Source organism: Saccopteryx leptura, chromosome X, assembly GCF_036850995.1.
Source record: "Saccopteryx leptura isolate mSacLep1 chromosome X, mSacLep1_pri_phased_curated, whole genome shotgun sequence".
Lineage (NCBI taxonomy): Eukaryota > Metazoa > Chordata > Mammalia > Chiroptera > Emballonuridae > Saccopteryx > Saccopteryx leptura.
Window position 1 is genome coordinate 8826520 of NC_089516.1, and position 12104 is coordinate 8838623.

Genomic DNA, 12104 nt, shown 5'->3' on the forward strand with positions numbered 1-12104 from the left:
CAATGACTCTTTATGCCACCATGTACACAAATAGAAAACTAAAGTTGAATAATATTATTCCATAATACATATGTTTCACATAGAGCAAATTTTAAAAGATGTTAAGGTACAACTTAGTGCTTTTTTTCCTTATCCTTAACCACTGGCAATCTCAACTCAAGTGTAATCATGATCCTATATCTGGCATTGGTTATTTTGTCACTTTCTAGGCATTTTAAACCCTTGAGTTTGGGGCACTGGGGCTTCTGGCCAGTTTGATAACTGATGTTTCTATTTCAGTGTTCTATCTCTTGACACAAAAGTGCGGAAGTATGCTTTTAGTTCTCATGGCTGGTACTAAAACATACTTCAGCTTTCAAACTCTTCTTGAGAATGCCCTCCTTCACAGCCTGCTGCTGAACCCATTGGTTTCATCTCCTTCAGAGTCCTTAATTATTATTTCTATAATGTCAAAAAGAGAAAGAGAGACGTTATGTGGAGGGCACTATGACAATGAAAAGACACCCTAATTAAGCCCTGTTACTACTTTCCAGCTGTAAGTTAACAATTTCCCTGAAGAGACATTCTTACCATTTCTCACTCCACTCACCTCCTCACCCACCCCCAGCTATTTTGAATGATCCCTCTTAGTTGTTTCTTGACATTTAAATAACGATTCCTTTCTTTTCAGCACAATTGACATATGATAATAGTCTTCTTTTTTTCACAGAGGTACACAAATCTCAATTTAAAATAAAATGGAACTTTAAAAATAACCATTAGGACATTTATATATGCAGGGATCATTTATTTAGCAAGCACTATGTGCCAGGTTCTTTCCTACCAGAGGGAAAAGAAGGGACACATAGCACAGCCCCTCCTCCACAGTGGGTCACAGTCGGGGGAGCGCCAGCCTTTGCCGTGCTCCCTGACGCTGTTCACCGGGGACTGCAGCATGGACTGTGATCGCCCAGAGAAAGATTTTCTAGGCTCTAATTAGGTCTTTCTGCCGCCCTCCCTTGAAGGTTGTTTTTCTTTCTTTTTATTTTTATGTATTTGATCTTCTAAAAATAATTATCCTGGCCCTGGCCGGTTGGCTCAGTGGTAGAGCGTCGGCCTGGCGTGCAGAAGTCCCGGGTTCGATTCCCGGCCAGGGCACACAGGAGAAGCGCCCATCTGCTTCTCCACCCCCCCTCCTTCCTCTCTGTCTCTCTCTTCCCCTCCCGCAGCCGAGGCTCCATTGGAGCAAAGATGGCCCGGGCACTGGGGATGGCTCCTTGGCCTCTGCCCCAGGCGCTAGAGTGGCTCTGGTCACAACAGAATGACGCCCTGGAGGGGCAGAGCGTCGCCCCTGGTGGGAGTGCCGGGTGGATCCCGGTCGGGCGCATGTGGGAGTCTGTCTGACTGTGTCTGACTGTCTCTCCCCGTTTCCAGCTTCAGAAAAATACAATAAATAAATAAATAAATAAATAATTATCCTTATAATTAAAGTAATATATGCTTGTTACAAAAATTCGAACAATATATGCCCTGGCCAGATAGTTTAGTGGATAGAGTGTCAGCCTGAGCACAAAGGTTGTGGGTTCACGCCCCAGTCAGGACACGTAGAAGAACAGATCAATGTTCCTCTCTCTCTCTCTCTCTCTCTCATACTATTTAAAACAGGCATAATATTTTTTAAAATGCTGCTTAACTGTGTTTAGTGGTGATTCCTGGCATTTATTGTTGTTTTAAACAAGAGGGCTGCTTACAATTCTTGGAAGCAAAGAAAAAGTTCATCTCCCGATTTGGCTGACTGACCCAACATCATCATTATCTCTTTAGAATTTATTAAGGACAAAGTTATCTAACATTATGCTAACCACCACCCAGAGTGAGTTGATGGCTAGAGTTTGGATATTTTCATCTAGTAAGTCTATTTTAAATCAGTCTTCAAGGAGTCAGTGGGTGCTGTGCTCGGAAGTCGGCTGGGGCTCTGAGATATATGTAAAAGCAGCATCAGGTTTGGTTCCTAACCTGAGAGCATATATCTTAACACAATGTTTTTTAGACTGAATTTACAATTGCTTCATACAATAAGAAAGTTAAGAAATTGGGACACATTCCAAGACATTTGGGAGGCCGGCAGTCCCAGGTGTTCAAGTGGCAATCTGGTCTCTGGAAGCAAAAAGCAGACAGAATCCACAGAAGCCCCAGTACATAAGTGCCCATGAGACCACAGGAGTGTGCAAAGCTAGTATTTATTGAGTGTCTGCTTTATGCTCAGCACTATTCAGACATTGTGGATAAATACAAAAGATTTAAGAGATTGGGTGCCCACTTCAGAGGGCGACATGCAGCTGGGCTTTCCATTCATTCCACAGTTAGAGAATGATGGAAGTGAGTTTCTACCTCCAGTGCTGGGTTGAGGACGGTGTGTCATGGAGGCCCCAGGGGCTACTTTATTGTCAGGAAGATGATGATTAAGTAGCTGAAGTGAGAAGGCAACATCTTCTGATACTCTCTGGATTCTTCTCTCTTCTTTAGACTTCTCATGCTGAGGAAGGTATGGCCTAGTAGTCCAATCATCACTAGGCAAATCACTATAGTACTTAGATTAGGTTAATGTGAAGAGTGTGTCATCCTTTATGCTTGAATTAAAATGAAGTGAACAATGTGTGTCATTTTCAGACCCTGTACCTCCATCAGTTCACGTGCTATGTTCTTAAAAGCTATCCATCCAAACTCCATGCAAAGCTCCTACACTGAATCCCACCATATGCTTTTTTCTTTTTCAACTTCAGCAACACAACAGAAATTTGCATTTCCATTACCCTTCAACAGTCTGGGAAGCCAAAGACACACTTACTCTATTATTTTCAAAGATAAAGATCTCTTTTAGGAAACAGAAGAGAAGTCAAATTTTAAGGCAGAAATAAATAGTAAAAGCAATACAAGTGAAAAGGTCCTCTCCTCAGCATGTCTTCTTTGGACAATTTTCTTGAACAAAGCCAAGAGGGAAAATAATAGATTTGTCTAAAATGAAGTTTGAACATCATCACCATTTTGGAATCCTGGATTATTTTCTCCTTTACTCAAATTCACAGAAGAATAAGGATTTTCTTCACTTGTTGCTTGCCTTTTCCTGTGAAATAAGATGAAATCACCTTAATATACAATGTCCCTGCCTCCCTTGGACTCATTAGGCCCAGGCATCTTTTACATCTCAGCCTCTCATCATGGGGCACTTGTTTGCACATCAGTTCCCTATTAATGGACTATGAACATATGCAGTGCATTGGGTTCACTTCTTTGGCTCCAAGATTGTCACTATGGCTAGCAGAGTGGGAGAGACTGGTTAGGATATGAGCTATGGAGCCAGAGAGAGGGATCCTTTGTGCATCAGCTTGCCTATCCGTAAAATGGTGGCAAGTATGTAGAGTCAATGAAATAATGTTGGCAGAGCACTGGCAGCACCTGGCACATAATCCTCAATAAATATGAATCATTATTATTATTTTTAGGGACTCCATGGTCATTTATCCAATTCCCTCATACTAAAGAACTTCTCTATATGGAAGTTACTATATTAGTAACTGTGTAAACTTGAGAAAGTTACTTGGCTTCTCTGAACCTCAGTTTTACATATGCATGAAGAAAATTACACATTTACGTTATAGGTTTACTGAGAACATTAATGTATGAAAGTACTGAGCAGAGTAGCTGGTCTGATTTTTCTGTGTACCTTCTATTATCATCATGTGTGGCATGAAGGAGAACGTATTTTAATGAATTAACTTTGGAATAGTATCTCATGTGCAAATTTTTAGTATGAAGAAGAGTGCTTACTAAAGTGAAGATTCTGATCCAACAGGCCTCCAAGAAACTCATCATTTGGTTGGGTTTATGAAGGGAGCTTGGACGTAAAGGGTGACAGAGAGGCTCTATGCATCCTTTCGTATTTTTAAATTTTTAACCATATGGATGTATTCTAGTCAATACCTAATTTTTAAAACAAAGCTAATTTGGGAAACTAAAGAACTCTGTAGTGAAGAAAATTGAGCAAAATAGACTAATGCATGTAAAAATTCCATCAAGAACATGTTTAAACAATCTGAAGTATGCACAGAGTTCTAATAGATGCTATAACATAATTATATAAGTCCAACAAAAGTAAATAATGTCTCAAGACCAGGGGGGAAAAATCTCATGACAGAGCAACACTATAAACCCAGTCTCTAATGATTTAAATCCTCAATGAACTTGGATCTCCAACTCATGAACAAATTAGAGGGTACCTGCCCCATGAACTAAGGGGACGATACGGAGTCTGTGCTACCCAAGGAAGAATGAAGATGATTAGAGAGTAGCAGTTTGAAGTAAATCTCAGAGCTCATTCTTGAATGTGTCACAGTTCCAACCCACCACCAATCCAGTCTCTAGGGTCATGTCTAGACCAAGGAGGATTCATCTGTAAGGATAATCCCCTGAGCCAGCTCACTGCCGAGTTTGCAGTGCCTCTCGGCAGTGGAGAAATGATGCTGTGGCCAGGATGCAGTTGACCAGGGCACGCCAGTCAGCCCCATCCTGGCCTCTCCTGTGTGGTAGGGCTTGCTAGGAAGGTGAAGTGCTGATGAAATGTGGTAATTGTCCTGTACAATCTACTAGTTACTGCCAATTTTCACATGAGCTTCCCTAGCCCTTTCTGTTTTAGGAAAGAAATCCAGGAAAGGTCACTTACTTTCTCCGGTCTCTGATCCCAGTGAAGAGGAGCACGCCAATACCAGCCACTACCACTCCCATCACAACCCCAAAAACAATCAGCCATATGGTAACAGGTGGCTGGTAAGAGGGTCCCAGTGTAGGCTGAATACCCAGGAACTCCAGGCTGTTGTCATCCAGGCGAAAAGCATCATTGATTCGACTCCGGGACATCCTATTCCCAAGAGCAAAACACTTAGGCAAAAGGAACACTTAGGCAAAATAAAATGATGTGTAATTATTTACTTCTTATATCGTTCCTGAAAGGATTTGATAAAGCTTATCGTAAGAATGTACACTTTAAATAGCAATGAAATCAAAGTGGATCACAAGGTCCAAAGAAAAATATGAGCTTTAAAAATTATGCACCTTTAATATCTTGCAACCTGAATTAGGTTTGGCAACAGCTTCATTGAATAATTGGTTACAAGTGTGGAAACATGCAAATAACTAAAATTTGTTCATATGTGATGATTGTGTTGCAGAGTTTGCATATTTGGCAAGAACTTCCCTTCCATCAGAGTATGTCTACAATGACTTTATATCAAATAATGGAAAAAGACAATTGAATACACCTCTTCAAACGTATTGGGTCTTGTACCCAGTTGTGTTTTCCAAATAAAAAGAGATGACATTCAGAAGCAGCACTGGGAAGAAACTCGGGAAAGGGGCCTTTGCCAATTTCTCCAGCACTGGGATGGAATATGGTTGAATTTTATAGATTCAAAGAAAAAGGATGAAGATTATTTTTAAAACAAATACAGTAGTGAAATGGAGAATATTCTTGATCAAAAACCAAAGTGTCTGGCATCCCATCATCCTACACTTGAGTATAGTGTAGGTTAGAAGGTCAGAGCCCGGCCAGGGAGGGAGAGAGGTCAAAGCAGAATTAGTCATGTAACCCTTGGCAACCTTAGCAGCCTGAAAGTGTGTCAAGTCATTCTGAAAACAGGAAGTTTGAGGCCCCCTGCGCCTTGAAGGGGCAGTTTGGCTCTTTCATGATGATCTCAGCTGACAAGTTTCACCAAAACAGAGACAAGCCATTCGGAGGCAGTTGGTGAGTCTCTAGGTGTGGTTAGGATGTACACCCCACTAAGCCAGATTTTCTAGGCACACACACTGTCCATCAGGAATTAGTTCTGCTTCCAAAAATGAACAGCAGCTCAAGAGGGCCACAGCATTCCCCTGGCAAGGTATCCTAAGCTTTTTAATACAAGGGAACCATCTACATGTACCCATTCTTCATTTTTGCTGTTTTGGGAAACAGTTGAGGCAAATTGGGCAAGCTTCTAAATACTCACTGCCCACAGCAAGTCCCTCTCCTTGTGTAGAGGCTAACCAATGTCTAAGGAAACCTATGCTTGCCTACTTTGTTTAGTTAAATGAATCCTACATCAAAGTCCAATAGCAAATGATGGCAATACCTATCCATACCCCTTCTGCACTTAAACCATTTTCCATGAGTGCTGGCCAGACTTTCCTCAGCTAGTCCCTGCTGCCTTTGTGTGAGCATTTTCAGGCCATAAAATTCTTCCCTGCTTGCAGGCCAGAAATGCTGAGGAATTAATGTCACCTGTAAGCAGTCCTCAACCAATGACTGACAGGAGATAGCAAATAAATACTCCAGTTCTGCTGGGGCAATATAGGTGGATATTCCATATGGTCTCCCAGAATTCCCCAGCAAAATGGAGCTGTAGTTGCCCACAGTGGTAATTTTTTCAATAACATGTTATACATTATCTTCGTTTCATCTCTGTCTCCTGTTCACATTTCTCTATCACTGTTTGAGATCATCTCCCAAATAAACCACTTACACTCAAATCCTTGTCTAAGGGCCTGCATCTGGAGAAACCCAAATCAAGACAATTCCCTTGCTTGAGATCCTTTTGAAATTAAAACCCAAGATTTTAATATGAGGTGAAACATAAATGATTCAGACCAGTGGATGGCACACAGTAAGAACACCCTCAATATTAGTTATTGTTGCTTTTGTTAACCCCTTCGACCTTACAGCTTGAAAGTAAAATATCACCTGATGGCCTCTTCAACTTCACTTCTAGGAATGATGTCAGACAAGTTTTTAGGTGAAGTGACAAAGAACTTGAAGGAGATTCTTGGTTTCAAATCACTCACCCACACATCCTCCTCCCTGTGGAAAAACAAAAGAAATGTCTTCCTTTGTAGCACAGAGAACACAATGAAGAGAATGACGATTTCCACTGGTTTAAAGGAGACTAGCAGAGGACCACAGGGTTAAGTAGAGAGCCATGGGACAGGGTAAACAATGGAAGAATGTAATTGTCCAAAAAAGCTTAACACTGCCCAAAGCACAGGGACTCAGGTACCTAAGTTGTGATAGCATGTATTGGCATTATCTGTTCTGCCACCATATAAAAACCACATTATTTTTAATGAGAAAAATTTTAAACTAAAAACACCAGAAGAATCAGCGAGGAATTATTGGTGACAGGATCGTGATAAACAACATGGTGGGCAGCGATGACTTAGTAACATGGACAGAGGTGTCGTACTTAATCCTGTAATGTTGTCCCCTCAGCAGAATTGTCATGTTACACCCATGGGTATGTGTGAGGAGCGGGGCTTATAGGACAATGTAATGAGCCTGTGCTTTCATAGTGCCAGAGCGACCCTAATAAAATCTAAGTCAGATCATGTAGCTCACAACCCTTCTCACTCAGAATGAAAGCCTTGTGAGGCCTACATGAAAGTTCTTCTCCCTTTCTGCCCCCATATCCCGTACTACCCTGACCACAGGACCTCCTACTGTCTTCAATTAGCTCACTCTGCTCCAGCTTCACGGGCCTCCTTGCTGTTCCTTCAAAGGGGAAGGTTATCCATGCTTCAGGATCTTTCCACCTGCTATTTTCCCCAACCGAAATATTCTCCCTCGTTGCCTGCATTGTTGGCTCTCCCTCCTGCTTCTGATATTTGCCCAAATATTACTGAGGCCTTTTCTGACCATTTTAGGTGAAATTGAACTCGATGTACTTCTGCACATACACCAGCACTCCCTAGCCCCTTTCCTGTTATGTTTTTCCCCCTAGCACTTATAACATCTCATTTTACTATATTTCAGTTCTATATTTTGTTGCTTGTCTGTAACATATGTACACAAAACATATCCACTAGAATACAAGTTCAGAGAAGGGAGGTTTCTGCCTTTTTCTTTCATTGTTGAGGGTGGATGAGACGATTTGCGGAAGGGAAGGAAAGAGGAAAAAAGGAGAGGAGAGAGCAGGGGAAGGTAAAGGAAAGGAGAGGGCCTTTATAAGGAAAATGCTCTTGCAATCTACAAATTAAATAAGTCACAGTCCTTAAACAGAGTGGCCCACATCCCAAGATATCAAAGAAGTTTAAAAGTTATGAGGAGGGTTTTATTTCACCTGAATAAAATGTTAAGCCTAATATCTTCTCAGACCCAAGAATAAACGTAGTACTGGTTGGAGTAACTTGAAAGCACAGCAAATGAACTCACCTAAAAGGAACTGTCTGGTTCTTGACTTTTAAAAAATACTTTCTCATGGAATACGCAACAGATGACCGGAAGAAGTACATTTCATTGTCATTCCATTCATACTGTGAGTTCAAAAGAAAAAACACTGGTCAGTAGGGATCACAGGATACATGCAAGGCTTGACAGGCCACAAGCATTGGGTTTTTCTTTCTAATATTCCAAGGATTCTTGCTATTCATTAAGTCAGCGACCTCCAACTTGAGTGTGCATCAGCATTACTTGGAAGCCTTGTTCAACCACTGCATACTGAACCTTGCCTTCAGAGTTTCTGATTCAGAAGGTCTAGGATGTGACCCAGGAATCTGCATCTCTAACAAGTTCCCAGGTGGCACTGATGTTGCTAGTCAAGCAACCATACTTTAAGAACCACTGAGTTCACTCATTCTTTTATTTTAGTTGATTGTAACATGAAATAAACACTCTGAAGGCAGGTTTATAGATGGGAGCCATGTAAGTTGTCCTTTTGACTAAAATGTCCATATATTGTAGACAAATATGCTGAGTTTTTACTATTTTTATAGTAAGTTCTCAAATATGTATAAGTGTAAAAGAAAAAGAAACTTTAGGTTCAAAGGAAAAACTAATTTCATAAACAACAAGGTAATTTGTCCTTGATTTTCAGTGCTAAATAAATGTCTTATGTATTTGCATAGCCTATGAAAAACTTGTTGAAACAAAAAATTTCTCTCTTTCCTCCAGTAGCTGGCAGTAGAGATTAATGAATAGCACAAATTTTGCAGCTCTCCTTTCTAAGAAAAATAATTATGGGACTTCACAAAAGAATTGTTACATTAGCTTGAGCTCGATAGTACTCAGGTTCTGGGGGGAAAAACGTTGCTTTAATAATAATAATATTATTACTATTTACTACTACTAATATTCTCGTTATAATTTCTATATTAAAAAAATAAAGGTTGAGTTCTCAAAAGATCGAATTGGATTTTGCCATGAAATAGCTTGAGCTGGACAAACATTCTTGCCCTGATGTGTAGTAGATGTGCTAGAAGAATACACTGGTCTCATCAAAGGAGACTTGCTCAGTGAATTGGCCTCAGTATGTTCAAACCCTCTGAGGACTATTAAGCAATCTGTCACTGCATTGAAAGAGCATGTGGGGTAAATGTCAAGAAAAAAAGAAGATAATTGAAAAGGTACCTGATCCACTCAATACTTTAAAGTTTTTTAAATTTATTAGGTCAAGGGAGAGCTAGTAATGACAGAAAGAAAAATAATCCCAGAGACACTCAATGATCATTAAGAAATAGGAAGTTGAACTGTTAGGGTTTGGGAGGTGATGAACCTCTGTTTTTATTATTTCTTTCTTAAATGTTTATTCTTCCTCCTACTATGTTACTTATGTTCAGATGTCTTATTTATTTATAGAAATTACACTACAGGAAAAGTAAGGGGATAGAAATGCAATCTTTGGATCTATCCACTGCAAATAACAATTTACTACAGCACCTTGGATTGTTTTATCCAAAGTCTCAGACTGTCCTCTAATCCTGCAGAGCCTTCAGGGTGCCATGCCCCCTCCCAGGCCTTTGATCCCCATTTGCCTAACACAACACTGTCCTCTTTCCCAACCAAAGCCACTACTTCTTCAGGCTGTGTAACCTGAAACAGATATTGAGAAGAAAGCACTAGCCGACTAAAGTAATTCACAAGAAGGTGTAAGTAATATGACTTTCTGTGAAACATTTTGTTATTTTGAAATGTATCTCTATGTCAATGATTCTCCAACTTTGCTATAATCAAAATCACTTGGGAGTTTTCAAAACTCTTGACGGCATACCCCAGAGCAATTAAGACAGAATCTCTGGGAGTGGGATTCAAACATTACTATTTTTAAAACATTTCATATGACTCCTATGTGCAGCCAGGTTTGAGAAAGTGTTCTAAATCAGAGCTTCCTGGTCTTTATTATGTATACAAATGACCTGGGGCTTGTTCAAGTGCGGGTTCTCATTAGGCAGGTCCAGGGCTGGGGCCCAAGATTCTGCATTTTTAACAAGCTTCCAGGATATAGAGGATTGACTGAAACAAAGTGAAGCTCCCTACATGACTTCTAAAACCAATCTCTCAAAATATAATCATATACTCATCCTCAAATACAAGTAATGGTGATAAGAGTGAATCAAAAGAGTGGATATTTGATATTAAGTTTAGATGTTTTCTCATTGTTCTTCATAACACCTTCAAGAAAAAAAGGAGACATAGTAATCCAATAAGGAATGTGTTACTGAAAACAAACACAAGCCAAAGGCTAGAATGTGGAACTTGTAGTCCCTGAGAGAACCATGTGGGCTCTCATCTTTAGATCGCACTGAAATGGGCTTACTGTATCCTACTTAAGGGAGTACACTGAAAATTCATGGACACACTATCCAGAATACTCACTGCTTTGTCTCCAAGAGCTGATTTTAGGCTTATCCTCACTTTGATGCTTTGCTCAGAATCTGATTAAAGAGAAATCACAGACTGTTGTTACAGATGACAAATTGACCATGTGTGTTTATTTCCTTCCCCTCCCAAGATCTCACTAAAATGATAATAAAGAAATTTTGTAAAAGGTTAAACACACTTTTGGAAAATGAGATGTAGTGAAGGAGTGGTAAGTACTTTCTCAAGGGTGAGGAAGCCATGACCTAAAGTGTACACAGAGGTAGTGCAGACCTCAAAAGTCCCAGAGAATCCCAGAGAAGCTTGGGATTCCAGTGGTAGATAGGAGATACCAACTATTCCAATATATCTATTCTTTTCAATCTCATCCCTTTGCTGCTTTTCTGGGTTGAATCTACTTCTTTCTGGATTCTATCTCTTGTTTCTTGAATTAGCTCTTTTTTCTAGCAATTACTTTCATATTTCTAAACAATTTGTCTATATTGTTATTTTTTTTAATTGGATTTATTAGGGTGATGCTAGTTAACATAATTATACAGGAAGGAGGGTAGAGGGGGGGATATACTGTTTCTTTATCGGTCAGTTTTACACATGCATTTCTGCCTACTCTTACACTTCCCTTTATCACAAAAAGCCACAAAATAAAGGATATAAAATAGTATATTTCTTGGTTCTGAAGACATAATGATGTAAATACTGGTAATTTCTTTACTAAAAATTATTATTAAGCTTCATTGTCTTTGAACAGCAGGATTTGAGTACAGTGGGGTTGGGGGCTGTTATACCCTTTTATTTTAAATATCAGGCTAACAAATCAGGAGGGGTGTAATTTTTCCTGTACATAGAAGGTACTCAAGAAATACTGCTTCTGGTGAACACACAATGCAATATACATATGATGTATTATAGAATTGTATAACTGAAACCTGTATAATTTTATTAATCAATGTCACCCCAATAAATTCAATAGAAAATTTAATAAAAAGAAATATTGTTTTCTCCCCAATAAAATAGAATAGCCATCATAGCAGTCAAAAGCAGGGTCTACACAGAGTGAGAACATATTCTGCTATGTCACAGCCCCATGAGACTGGGGCCAGAGAAGAATAAGGGAAGAGGAATGGGAGTGAATTGAAATGTGTCAACTCAGTGAACTCACATGGACTCCACTCGGTACTCCATCCTACAAAAGAATTCTTGTTCTGCTCTTCCAGCCAGGTAGACAAAGGCTTGAAGTAGTTGAGCAGTGGTTTTACATCCATATTCTTTTTTCCTACAATACGTTCCAGTGCTAAGGTCCAGGGTTCTGATTTTCCAAGTCTCAACATTTCGCTACATGAGAAAATAAGAGGGTAAGTTCAGGGCCTTTTGAAGAATTTTGGATGTCCATATATTTACATGTATGATCTATCATTTCTCCTCTTTGGCTTGGGTAAGTTTGCTTCTG

General features: G+C 39.8%; 1 protein-coding gene across 1 annotated transcript in view; it reads right to left on the bottom strand.

The window, feature by feature from the left end:
• Positions 1 to 2200: 2200 nt before the first annotated feature.
• ACE2 (angiotensin converting enzyme 2) overlaps positions 2201 to 12104 on the bottom strand; it is a 42703-nt gene continuing 32799 nt past the window's right edge. The window contains exons 14-19 of the mRNA XM_066356120.1: positions 11817 to 11989; positions 10655 to 10713; positions 8216 to 8316; positions 6752 to 6868; positions 4700 to 4894; positions 2201 to 3103 (exon numbers count right to left, since the gene is read on the bottom strand). Of these exons, the coding sequence (XP_066212217.1) occupies positions 2995 to 3103; positions 4700 to 4894; positions 6752 to 6868; positions 8216 to 8316; positions 10655 to 10713; positions 11817 to 11989 (754 nt within the window). The 3' untranslated portion in view covers positions 2201 to 2994. The remainder of the gene's footprint in view (positions 3104 to 4699; positions 4895 to 6751; positions 6869 to 8215; positions 8317 to 10654; positions 10714 to 11816; positions 11990 to 12104) is intronic.